General features: G+C 43.6%; 1 protein-coding gene across 1 annotated transcript in view; it reads right to left on the bottom strand.

Moving 5' to 3' along the window:
- SLC25A20 (solute carrier family 25 member 20) overlaps window positions 634–26,124 on the bottom strand; it is a 38,970-nt gene continuing 13,479 nt past the window's right edge. The window contains exons 3-9 of the mRNA XM_005695982.2: window positions 24,733–24,860; window positions 21,838–21,928; window positions 3,969–4,086; window positions 3,130–3,202; window positions 2,645–2,754; window positions 1,921–2,045; window positions 634–1,499 (exon numbers count right to left, since the gene is read on the bottom strand). Of these exons, the coding sequence (XP_005696039.1) occupies window positions 1,437–1,499; window positions 1,921–2,045; window positions 2,645–2,754; window positions 3,130–3,202; window positions 3,969–4,086; window positions 21,838–21,928; window positions 24,733–24,860 (708 nt within the window). The 3' untranslated portion in view covers window positions 634–1,436. The remainder of the gene's footprint in view (window positions 1,500–1,920; window positions 2,046–2,644; window positions 2,755–3,129; window positions 3,203–3,968; window positions 4,087–21,837; window positions 21,929–24,732; window positions 24,861–26,124) is intronic.

The raw sequence follows: 26,124 nt of genomic DNA, 5'->3' as shown, positions 1-26,124 counted from the left end.
ATCTTACCAGGAATAAAGCTTCCTTCCTTAAACCCCCAAATCTTCAGCTTCTGGGCAAATTGGCCACACCCACTCCCAGATGGGGGTGGGTCCCACACCCACTCCCAGATGGGGGTGGGTCCCTTACCCTCTCACCCATTTATGCTGACTGATAGCTCTGAAGCCAAAGTCCAAGGATCTCTGTGCAGCTGCAGTGAGGCAGGAAGTGCCAGCGGAAGTGTGACTGCCAGATGGGTCAAAGCCAGAGAAGCCCAGCTCTGGTAGCCTCTCTCTCCTCCAGCTAAGGACGGGCTAGCGTGTCACTCTCCACTCTGACTCCCTCATCTCCCCTGGCTGCACCCGGTCATCATCTTCAGCCTGATAAGTAAGGCCAGACATCAGATCATACAGCGACCCCCAAGTGCTATGGGAACAGTTACCAGTCAGGTTGCCTTATCCCACCCCACCAATCTGACCCTCGGGGCCGGGGCAGTCAGGGAAGGCCGGGTGGGCCAAGACTTCTTCCTCTTTCTCTTGCTGAAATTGCTGTCTGAATTCCATCCAGGGAAGGCTGATAGATGCCTAACAGCCTCCACCGAGGCCCCTGGCTGCTGAAATGACCCAGAATCAAAAGAAAAAAATTTCACACGATGCGAAAATTAGAAACAATATTTATTATTTCCTGTCCAAATAGGGTGCTCTCATGAGAAAAGAGTGTATAAAAAGAGTCTTCCTACACCCTGGGCTTTCTCACTTTCTCACTTATCCTAGCAAGCTGCGATGGTCTATTCAAATCTCTCCCTGCTGTGTAGGAGGGAAAGCTTTCCACCGACTCCTGGGAAATTAGGCTACTCTAGTTTTAATTCTGATTACTTGCATGCATTAAAAAAACAAAACAAACCCCAAGTGTTAACAGGCTCTCTGCCCCTAGGCACATTTGCTCAGTCTGCTTGGACAGACAGATGCGGGCCTCAGGTCCACGTTCCCAAGTGGACCTGGAGCTGTGCAGGCCAGGATTAGAGGATACCCTGGTGGGTGTTCCTGGCTAGGGATCCAGGAAGGCCCCAGCTCCTAGTCAGCTGGCTGAAAACATGCAGAGTATCTCCAGTGAGAGGCTGACAGTCCCTCTTTCTCGAAGAGTATTCTGGGTGTAGGAGGGCCTGTAGTCAACTGGCAGACAGCACCCTGGCCACGGGTGGTATGTGGTCTAGAAGCTACTTACTCCACCTCCAAGTCCTCATGAGATCCCTTAAATTGACAAGAGAGGATTCAAGTTGCAAAATGGCAAATTACACCAGGTAGAGGGTGTGATTAAGACAATGGTCTCGACAGGTCCATGCACAGAGCTCTCATCCCACCATCCCCCTCTCCTCACACCTCAGGACCGCCTAGTCCTGCCCACTGTTCCTCCTGGATGACAGCTTCTGGCATCCTGAAGCCTGGAGCAGCCTTCAGCCTCACAAGTTGGGCACGGCCCAGTTAAGGAACTTCATGGCAACTTCAAAACCCAGGAAACAGGCCTGAGAAGGGGTTGGAAGGAAGAGAAAAGCCAATAGGAATTGTGGCTACTCACAGAGACCCCCAGCGTTGTGCTCAGCTGGCCCTGTCAGGACCAAAACCCCTTCCTAATCTTACCCATCCCCCAAGTCATGGAATCAAGTTGTGCTTTCTCATCCCTAATAGGGAAAGAAAATAAATGTCCCACAACTGGCCACTTCTGATGGCCATGGCAGGAAGTCAAAGCTCCTCGCCTTGGGGAATCACAAAGGTAATTCATCTGACAGGTTTAGGAAAGGGGACAAATAAGGAGGGTCTGGCTGAGGGTGGGACTCCAGAAAAACTGAGCCCCCAGTTCAATCTCAGAAGCAAGCAAATGTCGGACCACCTGTACTCTGCTCTGAGCCCCAAACGGAAAAAGCATAGCCCCCGCTAGTCACTCACCGCGTTGGCTGGGAAGGCTCGGATCATCACTGCATTGAAGCCCTTGTACAAGGATGTGATGCCTTCATCCCGGATCAGCTCCCTCAGCACATCTCTGAAACCATTAGGATATTTCCCAGGAGGCGCTGTGGGCAGAACCCAACCGTTAAGGCTTCAAGAAGCTTTCTGACCTGACCATGGTGACCTACAAGGGGACAATTTTGTAGTCAAGTCTTCCTGCAGGGCCACAGCACCAGGGAGAGGCTACTGTGTGGGTCACCCAGGACCAGTCCACAGACAACACAGTTCACCCTGGAACAAACCAATGTCTGGATTATACTAGTGCCGAGGAAACGGGGAAAAGAATGAACAATGAAATAGTCCTTCCACTCATGTGGGGGAAGGAAGGCTCACGTGACTTCTTCTCTCACTCTTTTTTGGTCACATTGCGCAGCATGTGGATCTTCGTTCACCAGGGATCGAACCTGTGTCCCATCTAGTGGAGTCTTAACCACTGGACCACCAGGGAAGCCCTTCTCTCAGTTACTTTATGTTTAGGCTGACAAGAAAATGAGTCTCACATTCTCAGGACACAAATGACTACATGGGAGAGTGCTGCCCAGATACTCGCTGAGAGCTACTGTGGAGAGGGAGTGTGCCTAAGACCTTAAGAGCTCCATATCCCAGGGTCAACCAGTTTGGGGGCCCACTCCAACCCCATCCACCCCTCTTCTCCCCTACTAACCAGTCTGGAAACGGGACTTGAGCACATCTGGGGGGATTGCCACAGCCCAGTTGAAGATCCCCGCAAAACCCCCAGCCACCAGGATCCGAGGCACGCTGAGCTCATTGACGCTGCAGAACATCAAACACAGCCCTGGTCACACAAAGGCTGCGGGAGTGGCATTCAGATCTTCCCCCTCTGTGCAGACCTGGCGGCCACAGAGAGGGAGGCACTGGCTGGACGGAGGTGGTCCAAGGCCAAGACTCCTGTGACAAGGTAGCTGCCGCTCTTTGGAGGAGGTTTTCTGTACTTGTTTCAAACCCTTGCTCCACTGGGCGAGGCACAGAGTAAGAGTATTGGTATTAGCTGGGGCTCAACAGTAACAAGAGGGAAGTAGACATGGAGACAGAAGCAGGTCCCATTTCTGCCTTCAGACCCACTAATGGGAAAAGGCAACCTACCGGTAATGAGGGAAAGTGGCTTCTAAGCTCTTCTGTTCTCCTCACCTCTTTCCCTCTGGAGTGAAGATATTTTTCAGCCACTCATATGTCATGAAATACATGCCACTGGCTGGAACATCTGTTAGTGGCAAGAAAGATGTAAAATAAATGACAGAAAATCCTTACAGATTTCTTGATCTTAGGAGAGCCAACCTTGGCATTGGACCCTTGAAGGTTTCCTGAGAAGTTCCTCAGCAGCACTTCCTACCTGCAGTGATCAGAGGTGGCTCTGGGGCCAGCAGTGGTGTCAGTGAGCACAAACAAGCATGACATCATTTCACCTTCAGAGGCCCTCTGAGTGGTCCCCACTAACATGCCCACTCCAAGCAGTTTTAACTGGAGCTAACATCTGGCCTTCCTCCAAGCTGCCATCTCAGGGCTATCTCTGATGCCTGGTGCCACTCCAGTAGGACATGCCTCTCAAGCCAAATAGAGCTCCACTGTTACTAAGTCATTCTTTTTTTCTTTTTTCTGGCTGCACCACATGGCACCAGGGATCAAACCCATGCCCCGTGCATTGGAAGCTTGGAGTCTTAACCACAGACCACCAGGGAAGCCTCGTATGTTATTCTTTTTTCCCACTTATCCCTCCAGCCATGATTTCCATCTACTTGCTACTGCCACTGTCATGATTTCCACCCTTGAGGGCCAGCCTACCAGAAGGATGGAAGGTCCCCCCATTCTCATGCGTGTCCATGCTGGCCAGAGGTGAAATGGCCTAAAACCAGGACACACCGTGCCAGCCCTATCAAGGCTGTGGCATGTATGGTGCCAAGGCTAATCCAGAGATCCAGGCAAGGCCTCCCAGTGGCAAATCCACCACAGGTGGAGGGCTCAAAGGTTACCTCGCATGAGCGTGAGTACAGTCCCCTTGTAGATCCCTCGGATCCCAGCCTCCTTGTATAGCTTCTTCGCACAGTCCAAAGGACCAGCGTACTTGGTCTCCCCTGAAGAAGCCTGAATCTGAGAGGGAGGAAAGAGTCATCAAGTCAGCAAGAGCAACATCCAAGTCAACAGACTCAGAAGGATACGGAAAATTACATAGTGAGTGTGCCAGTGGTCATTATGCGTTAGATCAATGAAAGACGTCACTGCCAAATCGACAGTTGTTTAGAATGTATAATATTGGTGGAAGTCACTATGAAATAAGGCTAGGTGAAAATATGACAAAATATACACACGTTGATTAGGAAAAAATAAAAAACAGCAGAAGAATTGGAAAGTAACTTGAAAAATAAATTCCCAAGTATCTTTATCCCCAATAAAGGTAGTTGGAAGTTCTAGAAAGGACTAGACAAATATTTCAGTCATTTACTTATTCATTCAACAAATATCCATGGAATACTAAATCCATTCCAAGCTCTAAGTGATCATGAAGCTTGGTTAAGAGAAGGTAAACTGGAAATTGTATTCAGAGTTCTAAGTGCTTGGACAGAGGTCCTGTGCAGAGCCAGGGGACAGCCAAGGAGAGGCCCTCTGTCCCAGTCTCTTAATTAATTAAGAAAATTAAATGTACATTAATTTTTAAAAATACCATCCTTGTAGAGAAGAGGGACAAAAGGAAGCAAATGTAGAAAAATATGGGAAACCTACTGAAAATATGTTCATTTCCCCAAGAGCCCAGAGCCTGTGGGCAAGCAGGAGGTATTCCAGAAAAGATCTGAGAGAAAGAGAGCCTGTACAGGATCCAAAGCAAGTACAGCGTCAAGAGGAATCCAAACATATGAGGGCATCAACCAAAGAGTAATTAAAGTTGGAAAGGGAGTTCAGATTTAAGAGTTCCCAAGGAGAAATGGTTACAAAATAAATATATAAATCTGACAATTTTTGTACATATCAACAACTAGTGGAAGAATAATGGAAAAGAATCTTATTCAAAATAACAAAATATATGTGCATCAAGCCATAGGATTGGCGTAAATAAAACTCTAAAACCTTTCCAAGGGATATAAAAGAAGAGGTGAATAAAAAGTTGGGCTTCCCTGGTGGCACACTAGTAAAGAATCCATCTGCCAATGCAGGAGACGCGGTGTGACCCCTGGGTGAGGAAGATCCCCTGGAGAAGAAAAGAGCACCCACTCGAGGATTCTTGCCTGGAAAATTCCATGGACAGAGGAACCTTGAGGGCTACAGTCCATGGGGTCTCAAAAGAGTAAGATGTGACTTGGCAACAGCAGAACAACAACAACAGTTCTGGTTAGGAAAAGTTTTCAATCAGAAAGATGTCAATTTCTCTAAAAATAATAAACTTCAATGTCAGCTGAGTATCAGTGGCTTTTATTTATTTATTTTTATTTTTTTTTCTATGCTCCAACTACTTTATTCATTATCATAAATTTCAGAAGTCATTTTTTAATAATGTATTTCAAACAAAGATATTTTATTTTCATTTTAACAATTAAAAATTTTACAGCCACATCTCTTCAAAATATATTCTGCAGTTTGTTACAGTGAAGGTGATCACTTAGTGGTTAACAAACTAGAGAATGAATTTACTCTGGATTTTGCTTGTCACTGCTATCATGTACCTTTAGGAATTATGATATGTGGGGTTGGAAACAAAAGGCCGTGAATAATCCACAATTTCAGACATCTAGTACATGTTCTAAAAAATACTGTCATAAGGACTTTGCATTAAGAAGGAAGAGGGAAAAAAAACCCTTTATCGTGTCCCCAGTTTCAGCTCTTACCATTTTTGTGCCCTAATAAGCATTCAATTCTAGAGTCAGACACATTTGGATTCAAATTCTTACTCTTCCATTACTGTAACTATGCATTTGAATAAGTTATTAAACTGTTTCTGGGCCTCAGCTTCCTACTCTGAAAAATGGACACAACGATACTCCAAAGGAACCACTTAGTAACAGGATCTAACATCACGCTTTAATGTTACATTAATTAGATGTTCTATAAATATTGAGTTCACTTTCCTTGAAGTCAATTGGTACATGTCTTCAAAATCTGGCTCACTGAGCCTGTGTCTCACCAAATATCTTTTTCAAAGTCTAGCAATGTCTTAGTCCATTTAGGTTGCTATAATAAAATATCACAGACAGGGAGATTTGTACACAGGAAAACTTTCTCACACTTCTGGAGGCTAGGAAGTCTAAGATCAAGGTGCCAGAGGGTCAGGTAAAGGCATTCTTCCTGGTTCATAGCTGGCATTTTTTCCTGTCTCACATGGTGGGTGGCTTTAAGGGGCTCCCTGGGATCTTTTTTAAGGGTACTTACTAATTCTACTCATGAGGTCTTTACCCTCATGAACAAATCACTTCCCAAAAGCTCTACCTTCTAATACCATCACAGTGGGCACTAGAATTCCAACATGGGAATTTCAAAAGGATACAAACATTCAGACCAAAACAAGGAATCTACTACAAAAGCTAAGTGTCAAAACAGTGGAATCTGACAGAAATCAACACAATATTGTAAAGCAATTATCCTTCAATTAAAAATAAATTTAATTATATAAAAAACAGTGGAATCAGACTGAGTTATCTTGAACAGATAACATCAACTTCCCAAGTCTGTAACTTTATCAGTAAGATAGACATACAGCTTATTAGATGAGAATAGGTTTCTCGCTCTTGGCATCTATACACATTTGGTCTGGATCATTCTTCCTAGCAAGAGGCTTTCCTGTGCACTTGTTGTTTAGCAGCATGACTGGCTCCTACCCAGTAGATGCTATGAATAGTTCCACAAGCAAAACATGTTTTAGCAATTAAAAACTGTCTCTGCTGCTGCTGCTGCTGCTAAGTTGCTCCAGTCATGTCCGACTCTGTGAGACCCCAGAGACGGCAGCCCACCAGGCTCCCTCGTCCCTGGGATTCTCCAGGCAAGAACACTGGAGTGGGTTGCCATTTCCTTCTCCATATCAGTGGCTTTTAAAACAAAATATAACTTCCCCAGATGATCCTGCCACAGGTGAACCTGGTAAGTCTGAGGAACGGCAGGGTAGCCCATGTTATCAGAGGATGCTAGAGTTGACTCACAGTGACCTGTGGGGACAAAGAGGATGGAGCACGGAAGTGACATAGTAACAGAATCCGCTCACTGTTACGTACGGTACAGACTATAAACAGGGAGACAAGTGAGGACGACCTTACAGGCACCCAGCACAGTGATGAAGGTGACCTGGGGCCACGTGGTTTACAGTGGAGGTGGTGGGAAGGAGTAGATTCGGGATACGGTAAAAGCCAGCTTAATTGGTCAACAAACGGCATGTGTACAATGAGACAAAAAGGAATCTAGGAGGACTCTGGGGCTTTAGGGCTGAACAACTAGACAGATGGTATTGCCCCCAACAGAGCTGTAGAAGGCTGTAAGTGAAGCAAGTACTGAGGAAGACCAGGAGTTCAGCTTTGCACATGGGGACTTTGAGGTGCCTATTAGTGTCCAGTGGGAATATTGGATGAACTAGTCCAGATTGCAGGAAAAATCTGAGCTGGTGATACAAATTGGAAAATCATCATCATACAGATTGTGTCTAAATATCATGAGACAAGAAAAATCATCAGTGAGACGAGTGTAATAGCACTGAGTCTCGTGCTCATGAACATTAAAAGATCGAGAAGATGATGATGGATCAACAAAAGACATAGAGAAGGAGCAGCCAAGTAGGTAGAAAGTCAGGAGAGAAGCCAAGTGAAGATACCTCTTCAAGGAAGAGTAGGGGACCAGTTGAGTCCAATCAAGATGGATCAATGTCCAGGTCCAAGAACTGAACACTGGACTTAGTGTAAAAGTCACTAGTGACCTTGATAAAAGTAGTTTTGTTAGCGTTGTTAGGCAAAAGCCAGTCTGATGTATATTTAACTATTAGAGAAGAGGTACTGGAGACAAAGAGTGGGGAAAAAACAACAAAAATGAAAAACTTTTCAAAGAGTTTCAATGTAAGAGGGAGTAAAGACCGAGCTTCCTTGATGAAAGGATAAAGAATCTGCCTGCAATGCAGGAGACACAGGAGATTCGGATTTGATCCCTGGGTCAGGAAGATGCCCTGGAGGAGGAAATGGCAACCCACTCCAGTATTCTTGCCTGAAGAATCCCATGGACAGATAAGCCTGGCGGGCTACAGTCAATGGGGTCACAAAGAGTCAGACATGACTGAGTGACTAAGTACCCGTGCACAACCATGCACAGAGCAAAGTCAGGAAGTCCAGAAATGGAGCTGGATGGTAAAAGAGAGAAGCCTGTATTTTTAAGGCGAAAACAGAAGCAGGTTCATGCCTCTATTGCCAAAGAGAACAATCTATTGGAAAGCAAAAACTGATGTTGAAGGAGAGAAAGAAGAACTGCTGAAACAAGGTCTCTGAATGGGCAAGAGGGGTTAGGAGGTGGGGTCAAGCAGAAGCATAAGCATGGGCCATTCTTGGTGGAAACAGGCCAGGCAGCCACAGATGTAGTCAGGTACCAGTGGGGCAGTGGAGGGCATTTGGTAAAGTTCTCTTCTGGTGGGTTCAGTTTTCTCTGTGAAGTAGAAAGCCAGGTCATCTGGTGAGAGGGTCGGGTTTAAGAAGAGAAGAGAGGTACAAAGTAGCCACCCAGCAGAGTGGAGGAGTGCACAGGGCCTGTCTTATCTAGGAGCAGAAATCAGGGGGACTTCCCTGGTGGTCCAGTGGTTTAGAGTCCACCTGCCAATGCGGGGGATACGGGTTCAATCCCCGGTTTGGGAACTAAAACCCCACCTGCCATGGAGCAACTGGGCCCGTAGGCCATAATTACTGAAGCCCGCGTGCCTGGAGCCTGTGATCTGCAGCAAGAGAAGCCACTGCAACTAGAGAAAGCCCTTGAGCAGCAATGAAGACTAGCACAGCCAAAACTAACTAACTAAATTAATTAATCAAAAAAAAAAAAAAAAGGACTTCAGGCATAAAAGAAAAGGAAGAAGCCATGATGGAAAACGCTAATGGACAAGGCTACTGAAAATAAACATTCACTAACTCAAAATCAATATACATACTTCTAGCAAGTCTTTATTCTTCCTGCTAAATACCAAAGAAAAAAACAGCCCTAACATTATTTGTTTTAAACAAATATAAGAGGGCTCTGAGAATTTGGAGAGGAGAAGCAGACTCACTAAGGACTTTCGGCCTTGAGCAATGACATCATGGTGAATTCCCTGTATATTCTCAGTTGACATATCTCAGACTTGAGGCAAAAGATATTGGTGATCCAGGAATGCCAACAGGCACCGACTAAAAAGGCCCAATGAAAGCCTGCATTCCCTAGATAAAGGATCAGAAAAGGAACAGCCTAGAAAGACAGAACATCTTTAGACAAAAAGCACTGTACTCCACCCATACATCATAGGAAAAACTGTAGCCTCACCCTCACCTACATGAGCAAAGACCATTTGGGGAGCTCGGACTTCCTCCTTTGCAGGGCTGTAACGAGGTACCCAACGTGCTGCCCGGGTGTAGTCAGAGAAGACCAAGGAGGGAATGAGGACTTTCATCCCTGACAGCTGTATCCTGTCCTGTGTTGTCAGCAGAGTCACTAGAACTCCCACACCCACCCAACAGTAAAAAGCAGTGCCCCACCCTCAAGTGTCAATAGAGGGCAAGTGGGGCCCCTGCACTTGTACTCACTTGGCAGTAACAAGGCAGCAGCCCTCACTTCCTACTGGCGTGGTGTCAGAGAAAGCCAACAGAAAGAGGAAGTTTATATAGGGTCCAAAATCTCAATAAAATATGCAAATATCCGGGTTCCAACTGGAAATCGCACATCATATCCTAAACCAGGAAGATCTCAAACTGAAAGAAAAAAGAAGCAGTAGAGGCCAACACCAAGATGACAGAGATGTACGAATCCTTTGACAAACATTTTAGAGCAGGCATTGTAAAAATCCTTCAATGACAAATCGTGAATATGCTTGAAATAAATTCAAAAAATTAGAAAGCCACAGCAAAGAAAGAAAATCTTCGCACAGAAATAGAAGATATGAGGAAGAACCAAACGAAAGTTTTAGAACTGAAAAACAGCCAAAATAAAAAACTCAGTGGATGGCTCGCTCAACAGCAGAATACAGAGGAGAGATAGAAAAAAAAAAAAGCATTAGAAGACAAAACACTGGAAAATATTCAATCTGAACAAGACACAAAACAAACTGAAACAAATGAAACAGAACCTCAGGGACTGTAACTCCATGGGACTATGTCAGAAAATCTTAATATTTGTGTCCTCAAAGTCCCAGAAGAAGAGAAAAGACAGTAGGACTGAACAAGTACTCAAAGAAGCAACTGCTGAAAACTCCCCGAATTTGGCAAAACATAAACATAGAGAGCTTCCCTGACAGCCCTCTGGTCAAGAATCCGCCTTGGCCCCAGGCAAATAGCAGGGAGGGAACACAGCTCCATCCAGCCACAGAAAATTGGATTAAAGATTTACATGGCCCCGCCCATCAGAACAAGACCCAGTTTCCCCCTTAGTCTCTCCCAACAGGAAGCTTCCATAAGCCTCTTATCCTTCTCCATCAGAGGGCAGACATACTGAAAACCACAATCTCAGAAAACTAACCAATCTAATCACATGGACCACAGCTTGTCTAACTCAATGGAATTATGAGCCATGCGTGTAGGGCCACCCAAGACTGGCGGGTCATAGTGGAGAGTTCTGACAAAATGTAGTCCACTGGAGAAGGGAATGGCAAACCACTTCAGTGTTCTTGCCTTGAGAACCCCATGAACGCATGAAAAGGCAAAATGATATGACACTGAAAGATGAACTCCCCAGGTCGGTAGATGCCCAATATGCTACTCTAGATCAGTGGAGAAATACTCCAGAAAGAATGAAGAAACAGAGCTGAAGTAAAAACAACACCAGTTGTGGATGTGACTGGTAATAGAAGCAAGATCTGATGCTGTAAAGAGCAATATTGCATAGGAACCTGGAATGTTAGGTCCAAGAATCAAGGCAAATTGGAAGTGGTCAAACAGGAGATGGTAAGAGTGAACATCGACATTTTAGGAATCAGCAAACTAAAATGGACTGGAATGGGTGAATTTAACTCAGACGACCATTGTATCTACTACTGCGGGCAAGAATCCCTTGGAAGAAATGGAGTAGCCATCACAGTGAACAAGAGAGTCCGAAATGCAGTACTTGGATGCAACCTCAAAAATGACAGAATGATCTCTGTTTGTTTCCAAGGCAAACCATTCAGTATCACAGTAATCCAAGTCTATGCCTCAACAAGAAATGCTGAAGAAGCTGAAGTTGAATGGTTCTACGAAGATCTACAAGACCTTCTAGAACTAACACCCCCAAAAAATGTCCTTTTCATTATAGGGGACTGGAATGCAAAAGTAGGAAGTCAAGAAACACTGGGGTAACAGGCAAATTTGGCCTTGGAGTACCGAATGAAACAGGGCAAAGGCTAATAGAGTTTTGCCAAGAGAACGCACTGGTCATAGCAAATACGCTCTTCCAACAACACAAGAGAAGACACTACACATGGACACCACCAGGTGGTCAACACTGCAATCAAGTTGATTATATTGTTTGTAGCAAAAGATGGAGAAGCTCTATACAGTCAGCAAAAACAAGACCGGGAGCTGACTGTGGCTCAGATCATGAACTCCTTATTGCCAAATTCAGACTTATACTGAAGAAACCACTAGACCACTCAAAGTGACAAGTGAAAGTGACAGTGAAGTCGCTCAGTCGTGTCCGACTCTTTGCGACTCCATGGACTGCAGCCCACCAGGCTCCTCCGTCCATGGGATTTTCCAGGCAATAGTACTGGAGTGGGGTGCCATTTCCTTCTCCAGGGGACCTTCCCGACCCAGGGATCGAACCCAGGTCTCCTGCATTGCAGATAGACACTTTACCCTCTGAGACAACAGGGAAGTCCGAGACCATTCAGGTATGACCTAAATCAAATCCCTAACAATTATACAGTGGAAGTGACAAATAGATTCAAGGGACTAGATCTGATAGAGTACCTGATGAACTATGGACAGAAGTGCGTGACACTGTACAGGAGACAGGGAGCAAGACCATCCCCAAGAAAAAGAAATGCAAAAGAGCAAAATGGCTGTCTGAGGAGGACATACAAATAGCTATGAAAAAAAGAGAAGCGAAAAGCAAAGAAGAAAAGGAAAGATATAAGCATTTGAATGCAGAGTTCCAAAGAATAGCAAGAAGAGATAAGAAAGCCTTCCTCAGTGATCAATGCAAAGAAATAGAGGAAAACAGTAAACTGGGAAAGACTAGAGATCTCTTCAAGAAAATTAGAGATACCAAGGGAACACTTCATGCAAAGATGGGCTCAATAAAGGACAGAAATAGTATGGACCTAACAGAAGCAGAAGATATTAAGAAGAGGTGGCAAGAATACACAGAAGAACTGTATAAAGAAGATCTTCACGACCCAGATAATCATGATGGTGTGATCATTCACCTAGAGCCAGACATCCTGGAATGTGAAGTCAAGTGGGCCTTAGGAAGCATCACTGTGAACAAAGCTAGTGGAGGTGATGGAATTCCAGTTGAGCTCTTTCAAGTCCTAAAAGATGATGCTGTGAGAGTGCTGCACTCAATATGCCAGCAAATTTAGAAAACTCAGCAGTGGCCACAGGACTAGAAAAGGTCAGTTTTCATTCCAATCTCAAAGAAAGGCAATGCCAAAGAATGTTCAAACTACTGCACAAAAGGCACTCACCTCACACGCTAGTAAAGTAATGCTCAAAATTCTCCACGCCAGGCTTCAACAATACGTGAACCATGAACTTCCAGATGTTCAAGCTGGTTTTAGAAAAGGCAGAGGAACCAGAGATCAAATTGCCAACATCCGCTGGATCATCAAAAAAGCAAGAGAGTTCCAGAAACACTATCTATTTCTGCTTTATTGACTATGCCAAAGCCTTTGTCTGTGTAGATCACAATAAACTGTGGAAAACTCTGAAAGAGATGGGAATACCAGACCACCTGATCTGCCTCTTGAGAAATCTGTATGCAGGTCAGGAAGCAACAGTTAGAACTGGACATGGAACAACAGACTGGTTCTAAGTAGGAAAAGGAGTATGTCAAGGCTATATATTGTCACCCTACTTAACTTATATTCAGAATACATCATGAGAAACGCTTGGCTGGATGAAGCACAAGCTGGAATCAAGATTGCCGGGAGAAATATCAATAACCTCAGATATGCAGATGACACCACCCTATGACAGAAAGTGAAGAAGAACTATAGAGACTCTTGATGCAAGTGAAAGAGGAGAGTGAAAAAGTTGGCTTAAAGCTCAACATTCAGAAAACTAAGATCATGGCATCTGGTCCCAACACTTCATGGGAAATAGATGAAGAAACAGTGGAAACAGTTGCAGACTTTATTTTTGGGGTTCCAAAATCACTGCAGATGGTGACTGCAGCCATGAAGTTAAAAGAGTCTTACTCCTTGGAAGAGAAGTTATGACTAACCTAGACAGCATATTAAAAAGCAGAGACATTACTTTGCCAACAAAGGTCCGTAGTCACGTATGGATGTGAGAGTTGGACTATAAAGAAAGCTGAGTGCCGAAGAATTGATGCTTTTGAACTGTGGTGTTGGAGAAGACTCTTGACAGTCCCTTGGACTGCAAGGAGATCCAACCAGTCCATCCTAAAGGAAATCAATCCTGAATATTCATTGGAAGGACTGATGCTGAAGATGAAACTCCAATACTTTGGCCACCTGATGCAAAGAGCTGACTCATTTGAAAAGACCCTGATGCTAGGAAAGATTGAAGGCGGGAAGAGAAAGGGATGACAGAGGATGAGATGGTTGGATGGCATCACTGACTCAATGGGCATGAGTCTGAGTAAACTCTGGGAGCTGGTGATGGACAGGGAGGCCTGGTGTGCTGCGGTCCATGGGGTCACAAAGAGTCAAACATGAGTGAGTGACTGAACTGAACTGAAACATAGAGATTTAAGAAGCTGACCCAAACCTAAACAGAATACCCCCAAATAAATCCATGCCAGAGCACATCGCAAATGAACTTACTCGAAAACTGAAAACAAAGAAAGAAGCTTAAGAGTAGCCCGAGAAAAATAACATATGGATGTGAGTTGGACCATAAGGAAGACTGAGCACTGACGAATTGATGCTTTTGAACTCTCGAGAGGCCCTTGGACTGCAAGAAGATCAAACCAGTCAATCCTAAAGGAAAGCAGTCCTGAATATTCACGGGAAGGACTGACGCTGAAGCTAAAGCTCCAATACTTAGGCCACCTGTTGTGGAGAGCCAACTCACTGAAAAAGACGTTGATGCTGGGAAAGATTGAAGATAGGAGCAGAAGGGGGCGACAGAGGAGAAGATGTTTGGATAGCATCACTGGCTCAATGGACATGAGTTTGAACAAACTCTGGGGGATGGTGAAGGACAGAGAAGCCTTGTAGTCCTTGGGGTCACAAAGAGCTGGACATGACTTAGCAACTGAAGCACAACACTGAAATATTTAGAATGACATCAGAAACCAGGGAGGGTAGAAAGGAGTAGCACAGTATCCTTCAGGAGCTGAAAGAAAAGAACTGTCGTCCCAGAATCCTATGTCAAGTGAAAATTATTCTTCAGGAATAAAGGGAAAATCAGGCATTCTTAGATGAAAGAAAACTAAGCAATTTCGTCATTCACAGATATATCCCAAGAGAATCGCTAAACGAAGTTCTTTAAACAGAAAAGAAACTATAAAAGAAGGAACTCTGGAACATCAGGAAGAACACGGTAAGCAAAAATATGGAATATTATATAATGGTAATATGAAGAACATTTACACAGTGATAAAAAGGCCAATCCACCAAGAAGACATAGCAATTCTAAGTGTGTATACATTAAACAAAAAAATTGCAAACTATGTGAAGGGACACTAACGGAATTGAAAGAAGAAACAAACTCACAGTAACAGCTGGAGATTTCGAATTCCTCCATCAACAAACAGAACAACTAGACAGAAAATCATCAAGGATAAAGACCTCAACACCATTAGCCAACAGGATATAATCGACGTTTATAGATTACGCCACCAAACAAGAGCAGCACACACATTCTTTTTAAATGCCCGTGGCACAGACAGGATAAACCATATCCAAGGCCATAAAGCAAACCTCAAGAAATTTAAAAGAATGTAAATAATACAGAATATGTTCTTCAATCACAATGGACTCAAACTGGAAATCAATAATCTCCAGCACTTGGAAACTGAACAACACTCGTCAAAGCAATTCAAAAAGGAAGTCCCAAAGGAAACTAGAAAACACACTCAACTGACTGAAAACTGAAACATATTGGAGTTTGTGGGACATAGCTAAAGCAGTGCGGAGAGGAAACTTTATAGCACTGACTGCACACTTCAGAAGAGAGGAAAGGCTTCAAACCAATATTCTAAGCTTGCACTTCAAAAGCTTAAAAAAGAGAGAGAGAGAGAAAAGAAAAGCAAACTAAACCCAAAAACAAGCAAAAGGAAGGAGATCATAAAAACAAAAGCAGAAACCAATGGAATTGAAAACAGAAAAATAATAAAGAAAATCAAAGAGGGGAGTTCCCCGCTGGCCTAGTGGTTAGGATTCTGGGCTTTCATTGCCATGGCCTGGTTTCAATCCCTGATCAAGGAACTAAGATCCTACAAGCTGCATTACACAGCTGAGAAAAAAAAAGAAAGAAAAATCTTTTTTGAAAAGATCAATAAAAACTGACAAACCTCTGGTGAGCCTGACAAAGAAAAAAGAAAGAGAAGTCACAGATTACTAATACCAGGAATAAAACAGAAGATAATACCACAGACCCTGCAGACATAAAAAAGACAATAAAGGAGTACTACAAACAACTTTACACACACATATTTGACAACTTAGATAAAAAAACAAAACTATCACAATTTTCCCAACAGGAAATAAGTAATTTGAATAGGCCTGTAACTTTAAAGAAAGCTGAATTCATAATTTAAAAATTTCTTCCCCCAAATCTCAAGCCTATATGATTTCACTATAAAATTCTACCAATTCTACCAAATGTTTACAGAAAAATCAACACATATTCTATACTAGAAGAGGGAACAATTCCTAATTCATTTTATGAAGCTAGTGTTACTCTGATATAAAAACCAGACAAAGACAATACAGAAAAAAATGACAGACTAATATCTCTCATGACTATAGATGAAAAATCCTTAACAAAATATAAGAAAATAGAACTCAGCAATATATAAACAGAATCATATACCAGGTTGGGGAGTTTATTCCAGTAATGAAGAATTGGTTCAGTGTTCAAAAAGCAACGGAAGTAATTCACTATATTAAGAGTTTAGGAGAAAAATCACACGATCACATTAATAAAGGAAGAAAAAACATTTGACAAAAGTCAATATCCATAAAACTCTCAGAAAAAGAGGAAGAGAAGGTAACCTTCTCAAGTTGACAAAGAGCATCTAGCAATGTGGGAGACCTGGGTTCGATCCCTGGGCTGGGAAGATGTTCTGGAGGAGGGCATGGCAACCCACTCCAAAATTACATCTGTGTCTCTTGAACTGGTTGGAGAAGGCAATGGCACCCCACTCCAGTACTCTTGCCTGGAAAATCCTATGGACGGAGGAGCCTGGTGGGCTGCAGTCCATGGGGTCGCGAAGAGTTGGACACGACTGAGCGACTTCACTTTCACTTTTCACTTTCATGCTTTGGAGAAGGAAATGGCAACCCACTCCAGTGTTCTTGCCTGGAGAATCCCAGGGATGGGGGAGCCTGGTGGGCTGCCATCTATGGGCCTGCACAGAGTTGGACACGACTGAAGCGACTTAGCAGCAGCTCTTATACTGGCAGGAGGATTCTTTCCCACTGAGCCACCTGGGCTCCCTGAGATTATATTTAATGGTGAAATGCTGAATACTTCCCCATAAGATTGGGAACAAGGAAAAAATATCCATTCTCATCAGTCTTATTCTACATGGTACTGGACGTTCTAGCCAGTGAAATAAGGATATAAAAGGTAAACAGATCAGAAATGAAGAAATAAAACTGTCCGTGTTTGCAAATAACAAGATTATCTACATAGGAAATCCCAAAGAATCTAAAAAAAAAAAAATTAGAATTAATAAAAGCATTCAGGAAGGTTCACAAGATACAAAATTAACATACAAAAATCAACTGTGTTTCAGGCTTCCCTGGTAGTCCAGTGGTTAAGAATCTGCCTGCCAATGCAAGGGACACTGGTTCAATCCCTGATCCAGGGAGATCCCACATGCCACAGGCAACTAAGCTCATGCGTCACAAGTACTGAGCTCATGTGCTGCAACTACTGAAGTCCAAGTGCCCTTGAGCCTGTACTCCACAACAAGAGAAGTCATTGCAATGAGCCTGCACACTGCAACTAGAGACTAGACCCCATTCACTGTGACTAGAGAAAGCCCTTGAGCAGCAACAAAGACCCAGCACAGACAAAAATAAAAATAAATACATATTTTTAAATTTAAAAAAATCAATTGTATTTCTACAAACTAGCAATGAACATGCATACAACAAAATTAAAATTAAAATTATAATACCATTTACAATGTCACTTTACAAAGGACTTAGGTGTGTAAGAAAACACATTAAGAGCTTATATGCTGAAAACTACACAATGCTGATGAAAGAAATTAAAGTTCTAAATAAATGGAGAGGTGTAACATGTCTGGGTATTGGAAGACTCAAAATAATGTGTTAATTCTCCCAAGTTGATCTACAGATTCAACATACTCTCAGTAAGAATTTTCTCAGTTTTCTAAATTATCCTAAAATTAACATGGAAATAACAAAGAAATTAGAACAGCGAGAACAGTTTTTTATTTTATTTGGCTATGCTGAGTCTTAGTTACAGCGTTGGGTCTTGGTTGCAGTGCATGGGTTCCAGGGCGTGTGGGCTCAGCAGTTGTGGTCTTCAGACTTAGTTGCCCCATGGCATGTGGGATCTTAGTTCTTGGAGCAGGGATCAGACCCACACCCCCTGCCCTGGAAGGCAGATTTCCAACCACTAGACCACCAGGGAAGTCCCAAACAATATTTTTTTTAAGAATAAAGTGGGAGGGATCAGTCTAGACAGTTTTAAGACTTAGCCTATGGCTATACTAATGAAGACTGTGTAATATTAGTGAAGGGAAAGATGCATAAATTAATGAAAAAAAACAGAGTACACAGAAGTAGACCCACACAAATATGCTCAACTGATTTTTAACAGAGATGCAAATGTAATTCAGTAGAATAAAGGTAAATCTCCAGGAAATGGTATGGTGCAACTGGACAGCCCCGGAGGGGGAAAATCACTCTGACCTAATTCTCATACATGATACAAAACTTCACTCAAAATGGACTCACAAACCTACGTGGAAAAAGTGGACTATAAATAAAACTTTCAGAAAAAAGCATATAAGAAAATCTTTGGGATTTCAGGCTAGGTAAAGATTCCTTAAGATCTGATGTCTTAAAAATCCAAAACCCTACCTATAAAAGAGAAATGAACAAACTGGACTCCATCAAAATGAGAGAAAATAACAAACTGGACTTCATCAAAATTTAAACATTTGCTCTAAAGACTCTGTTGAGAAGATGAAAAGTAAACTATACACTGGGAGAAAATAATATGCAAACCACATATCTGACAAAGCAATAGTATCTAGAATAATAAGGACTCTCGAAACTCAGTAATAATAATAATTTTAAAAAAACCCAAATAATGCAATCAGAAAATGGGCAAAACACACGAACAGACATTTCACCAAACAGGATATACTGATAGCAAATGAGCACATGAAAAGACATTCAACACCTTCAGCTATTAGAGGAATACAAATTAAAATGAGGTATCGCTACACATCTCTCAGGATGGCTAAAATTAAGAATAGTGATGACACCAAATGTTGGTTAGGATGCACAGAAACTGGATCACTCATACTGTGCTCATGGGAATGTAAAATGATACAGTTACTCTAGAAAAAGATTGGTAGTTTCTTTAAACACGCATGGAATTTCCCTGGGGTCCAGTGGTTAAGACTCTGCACATCCACTGCAGGGGACATGGGTTCGATCCCTGGTCAGGGAGCTAAGATTACACATGCCATGTGGCGTGGGCATAAGAAACAAAAAAAAGAAACTAAACACATAACTACCATATGACTCAGCAATTATACCTCTGGGCATTTATCCCAGAGAAATGAAGATGGATTTTCCTGGAAAAATCTCTGTACATGAATGTTTATAGCATCTTTATTTATAACAGCCCTAAACTGGAAACAACTCAGATGTCCTTCAATGGATAAAAATTAAACGTATCTGTAGTACATCCATACTGGGTCCACTAAAAAGGAATGAAATATTCATACATTCCACAATCTGTACAACTCTCCAGAAAATTTACGTTAAGTTGAAAAAGCCAATCTGAAAAGGTTACATACTGTATGATTCCATTTATACATGTCTTGAAATTACAAATTTACAGAAATGGAGCTCAGATTAGTGATTGCTGGGGTGGTTAAGAACTGAAGTGGAGGGACTTCCCTGGCAGTTCAGTGGTTAAGACTCCTAACTTCCAATGTAGGGAGTGTGGATTCCATCCCTGGTCAGGGAACAAAGATCCCACATGCTGTGCAGGCAGCCGAAAGAAAAAAAGGACTGGTGTGGGGAAAGGAAAATGAAAGTGGCTATTCAAGGGCTACATGAGGCATCGTTGGCATGACAGAATTGTTCTGCATCTTGACTGTATCAATGTCAGTATTCCGGTTGCGATATTGTACTACAGTTTTACAATACGTTGCCTCTGTGGAAGAATGAGGTAAAGAGCATGTGGGATCTCTTTGTATATTTATTTCTTTTCTTCCCTTTGTATTATTTCTTACAACTGTATGTGAACCTTTAATTATCTCAAAATAAAACATTTAATCTAAACAATGCACAAAATTAAGCGACTAATGCAAAGCATGAGAAAGACTTGCCACATTTGATAAGAAATTAATAACCTTCGTATGTCCAAAGTGAATCTGTCCAAAGTGTTTAGGGGGTGGAGGAGTAGGAGGCATAAACTATTGGGTGTAGACAGGCTACAAGGATGCATTGCACAACATGGGGAATAGAGCCAATATTTTGCAATAACTGTAGAAGGAGAGCAACATCTAAAAATTGTATAAAGATTTTTTTAAATCAGGGACTTTCCTGGTGGTCCAGTGGTTGACTCGGCACTCGCAATGCAGGGGGCACAAGGTTCCATTCCTAGCCGGAGAACTAAGATCCCATGCGCCACGTTTAATATTATTACGATAATACTAAATCAAAACATGTCTAAAGCTTTTATAAATCAAACAAACTGACAGATGAGCAAAGAATACAAACAGGCATTTCACGAAGGAGAGATATAAACAGCTAATATGCATCAAAGTAATTAAGCTCACCGACAAGAAAAAGCAAGAAAGACTAAAAGAATTGCAAATTTTTCACACAGCACACTAGCAGAGATTGTCGATTAGATGCTACAGAATCTGCTGGGAAGGGAGAGCTCTTCTTCTACTGATGGGAATAGAAAGTGACAGACCTTTCTAGGAGGGCCACTTAGTAACCTACGTTACTAACACATACATTATGTGCGTGTACTCAGTCACCCAGTCACGTCTGACTCTCTGCGACCCCACAGGCTCCTGTCCAGGGGATCTTCCCAGGAAGAACACTGGAGTGGATTGCCATTTTCTCCTCCAGGGGATCTTCCCTACCCAGGGTTCGCACCCAAGTCTCCTGCATTGGCAGGCGGATTCTTTACCACTAAACCACCAGGAAACCCAACATGCATTGAAAATTCTTTTAAAAGTATGTATCTTTAAATATACCAATTTCAAGTCTAGACATTTATCCTAAGAAAACAATAAGAAACACATACAGAGACTTATTCATAAGATGTTCACTATGATATGTTATTTGGATTATCCCCAGATAAAGAATTATTGGGTAAATTACAGCCCTGAATTGAAATAAAGCACAGAAAATGATGTCTGAGAAAAATAATCACAAAAATACTGTGACATAGCAAATGAAAAAAGCTGGCTACAAAACTACGGGAGTATGTGACCCCAATTTTATTTCAAAAGATAAATTTTTAAAAATATACATGTTTACTAAAAAGATGAAGAATTCACACAGAAAGTATAATGGTGGTTACCTCATGGGTGATAAATACATTGTTTTCTTTATGCTTCTCTGCATTACCAAAATTTTTCTAGCAAAGACTATGTATTAAATTGCTTTGGCCATTAGAAGAAAAAAGCAGTACTGCTTTTTTTTTAAAGGGAGCCCCGTGTGGTAAGGCAGGCAGCCAGTTCACAGCCTTAGCCTGGGAACAAGCCCAGACACTCTAAGGGCACTGAGCCTTTGGGCAGTGGGTGGAGACAGACGATGTTGGGCAAGAGCAGCCTCCCTTCCACCTCTGAAGACACGCGACTCACCTTCTGGAGTTCCTGAAGTAGCTGCTAACAAGGGTGGATAAGTCTGAACTGACCCATCACAGGAGTGACACCTGGTTCATTTGTTACACTGTCCTGGTTCTTGACTCTAGTACAACTGCTTCCATGTTCCTGAAAACCTTGAAACTGTTTGCACACCTGATCTGAAGCCTTTATAAAGGGTAAAAGGACATACGCATCCACACAAAATTGTACACCCAGGAGAAAAGCTAGCCGCCTGCCTCCAAGCAATATCTCCCCCAACGCTGATCACATCCTCACCTGTAACAAGCACTTGATCCGCTCTCCAGGGGTCATAATTCCTGTGGTGAACACTCCGGATAACATCCCAGCTGCAAATATCTGGGGGTAGCTGTATTGAAAACAAAAACAAGAGGCAAGAACCTGTGACTAACTACTCAGAACAGAGGCAGCCCCAGCAAAGAAAAAAAAATCAAATTAAGTACTCGGACTGGGCGGAAGTCCAGCACAAATAGATTATGTTTCACACCAAAGCCAAGTTCTATGTATATTCTGACGTCAAATTTCCCAGGGCAGGGTCACAGTGCTGAGAACAATATGAGCTTGGTCACAAGGCCCACGGGCACACTCAGATGGCCTCAGTCACAGGAGAGGTTCTCCCCTGGCCAGCCATGCGGTGACTATGGACGAGTTTCCAGGCCTCTCTGAGCCTTCATCTGCAAAGTTCAGGGTTGTTGTGAGAAATGGCCTATAACCCAGGATGTAGACCTCGGTTAACCCCAGATGTCCTCCAATCTCTCCTTCTCTGGATCACCAAGAGCCTGATAACATTTTAAGCAGAGACTCACACAGGACAGCGTCAAGGCCAGGGGAATGGCTGTGGCCATATCCACAGGCCAAGTTGTGAGGTACGTGCTGTAAGCTGCTGGGAAATGCCCTGTCAGGGATGGTACCCAATCAGGTGTGATGGGTCCTATGGCTCCTGTGCAGAGAACAGTCCTCCAGTGGCCAGAGATCTGGATCCTCACCGTGGCCCTCACAGAATGAACCACACTGAGTATATGGAGGAACTGGAGGCTCCTAGCATCACTGCCTGTGCCGCCCCTGACATCTCCTTTTCTTTCCAAGATTAAGGAAAATCTGGTCTCCAGGCAGACTGGTCTCAGAGGCAATGGATTTCAACAGAGTTCCCACAATTGAAAACAAGTTGCTGAAAAACTTCACCCTCTTGCCTGACCCTCAAGCCCTTCCCGACCCCAGGCCTCCAGAAGCCAAGCCTTCAGGACTATCACACCCCACAAGGAGCCCAAAACCTGGAGAAGAGATGTCAAACGGAGATAGGGAGACATCCACTTCCAGTCCTGACATCAAGTTTCCCAGGGCAGGGGTCTCAGTGCCAAGAGCAATACAACCTTGGTCACGAGGCAGGGCACTGGTCTCAATGGCTGTTTTTCCCATGCACTCAGCCCAGACAGGCCTCACACAACCACCTCAGGCATGCAAGCCCAGCACACAGGCTGTTTGCTCAGCCACTGAGCTGTTTGCTCAACTGCTTTCATGCCTGGCCTCCTTCACAGTTTAGTTCACACTGCTGTCCCCAAGAGGCACCCTTTCAGCGACAGAACTTCCCCTCGTGAGACCAACATTTCTTCTTCCATGGATGCCCAGACCTTAGGCTGCACATATCTCCTGGGACTGGGGACTCTCCTCTGAACAGGGTCTCTGCATGTACACAGGGTAACATGGGTGGCCCATTCCGCCACCCCTCACTCACCCCAGGGAAGCATCTGTGAGGTCTGGACCCCTGAGCTTCCACCCAAGGTCCTGGTAATGTTCCTTTCTGTACTATGCCCAAATACTACAGTGGGGAGGAGAAGGTGGCAGGGTTGACATTGAGGATTCAGAACATGGAAGGATTATGGGGCAGGGATCGGAGTATCTCAACCTTCGCTCAGGCAGGAAGGGTACTTCTCTGAGCACTGATGTGACGGTACAGGGAATACAACCCACAGGCTGAGGCAGTAGCAGTCACCCCATGAACATTCTTGGGCATGGCCCTGGTTCATGATACAGCTGTGAGCTAGCATATGAGCTAAAAGCCCAGATGCTCAGAGAGGACATGTGTCCATAGGCTATTTGGACTACCACAGCCAAATGCATGGCCTTCCCTAGTGGCCCAGGGGCTAAGGTGCCACATTCCCAAGGCAGGGGGCCCAAGTTTGATCCTTGGTCAGGGGACTAGACTCATCGCAGCCAAATAAATAAAAATATACATTAAAAAAAGTCAAACACAGCTTCCAAAGGACCCCACCCCCTACACTCACATTTGGGGCTACCTATGGCTTTTTATAGAAGCTGGCCACATTCAGAGAGTCACGGAGACTCCAGAAATAGTTTCATGTTACGAGCATTTCTATTGATGCCTCGCCCCTTACTCAGCCTGCTGCGGCCTGAAGTAGTGATCGAAGTCAACCACAGGGCACCCCAGGCTCCCTCCCTTGAGCTCTCGAATCTAAGCTTAGCCAGCTGCTGTGGGCCCTGTGCTGCGTGCAGCCCCACCCGCAGGTGTCATCCCAGACTGAGTGTGCCTTGTCATCCTGGGTGTCAACTCAGCATGCCCTGCATCCCAAGAAGCCCGTTTTCATTCACTGCTTTGTCAGTTCTGAGCCCTAATTCTACCTCATCTGCCTCTCCATACCCAAATCCAACTTCTGAAAGTCTACTGGAAGGAAACACTAATTTCTTTCCCTGCAACAGAGACACCAATACTTGGAAATAATTATAATCATGTTACGAAAATGAAGGAAGACAGAAGCTGAAACCTTCCTTTCTCCCATCCAGGGGATGAGAAAGAAGGCTGCTGCGGTCATTACTGTAGCACCAGGTACCTTGGTGGTATCTGATACACATTTTAGCATTTGGACCACCCAGTGCTGTGGGGCTGGTATTACTAATATTCCCAGTAAGCAAGACTACTTCATATAAGAAATGACGACAATCTAGTAAGGGGGGTTGGGGGAGGGCTTTGGGTTTTATCTTTTCCCCTGTTGGTCCACAGGGCAAAGGAAACCCAAGTACCTCCCTGATATGGAGAAGAGGACAGCCATTGCCGGTCTGACAGTTCTTTCCTGTAGCCTGCATCACATTACCAGCAGAACAGCATCACGTGCTCCGGGCTAGTAAGTAAGTACTCACCTGAGCACATCCTCTGGGTGTTTCTGTTGCAGTTTCTTCCCCAAACCAAACCCAAAGAAGCAGACAGCAAACATGGGGGTGACCCCAACGATGGGGGCAGCCATGCCCCGATATAGACCCCTGATGCCCTGCAAGGAAGCATAGGAGGGGAAGCTGTTTACAGACACAACTAACATCTACATCACTGAAGCATGGAAGCAGTGTGTCCTCTGACCTGTGGCCTCCTTTCCCCAAGCAAGGAGAGCTTTAAAAGGAAGAATCTTCCCACATTTATCAGAAAAGGTTGTCTTCTTATATACTGTTGGAGAAACTGAAAACAGCTTCTAGTCTGGAAGGCAAACTGGCAACATGTAGCTTACACTTCCCTCAGAAAACTACCTGTCTAGAAACATATTCTAAGGGAATACTCAAAGATATAAAAAAGAATGACATCAGGCATTTATTACACACTGCATTTTGGAACATTCCCAAATAGGAGATTAATGAGACAAATTACGGAAACCTCATATTGGACTATCACAGAGCCATACAATCACATTGTAACATGAGATTACTAAATTGGTAAAAAAAAAAAAAAAAAAAGCAGGCTACAAAACAGAATGTACAATGTGACTTGATTGGGGGTGAGATACAGGTGCTTAAGAAATTTTTTTTTTGGGGGGAGGCTGCATGTATCTTTTTTTCTCACATGAAAATTTTTTAATATAAATTTATTTATTTTAATTGGAGGTTAATTACACAAATTTTTGTATTTTCTAAGAATTAGGATCTGAGGGGAGTTCCCTAGTGGCCTAGTGGTTAGCATTCTGGGCTTTCCCTGTGGTGGCCTGGGTTCGGTCCTGGGTTGGGGAACTGAGATCACTCAAGCCACCCAGTATGCCCCCTCCCAAAAAAGACATAAGATTCTTATTGTTAAAAACAACAGCAAGACTGCACATCAATTTTCACCAGTACATTTAGATAATGAAACTGACTATGTAGTAGCCAATAAACAGACAGACAAATAGACAATCCAACCAAACAAGTTAGTACAACAAGGGCAAGGAAGATCTGGGACCCAGAGACCAAGGGTTTGGCCCAAGAGAGGGGAGGGGTGTTCCCAGGAAGGTGTTGGGTACAGCAGGCCTGGGAAGAAGCCAGTTGACATGGGAGTATGAGACCCAGGACTCCAGGAGGAGTTTATTTGTTTTATAAGAAAAACAAAGCAAACAACAAACAGGCAGTGTGAAAAACCAAACAAAAGCATTCTACAGCACCTTTAGGACACAGGATGACAGAGGTAGAGATTCAAAGAGACACAAGCAAGAGAAACTGACACAATTGTTCACCCAACCTCAAGAAAAACAAAAAGCTGTACAAGTAATGAAATGTGCCCTGGAGGACATTACTTTG

This window comes from Capra hircus, chromosome 22 (assembly GCF_001704415.2).
Source record: "Capra hircus breed San Clemente chromosome 22, ASM170441v1, whole genome shotgun sequence".
NCBI classification, from domain to species: domain Eukaryota; kingdom Metazoa; phylum Chordata; class Mammalia; order Artiodactyla; family Bovidae; genus Capra; species Capra hircus.
The sequence above is the reverse complement of the archived record's forward strand: the minus strand, read 5'-3'. Positions and strand labels throughout refer to the sequence as shown.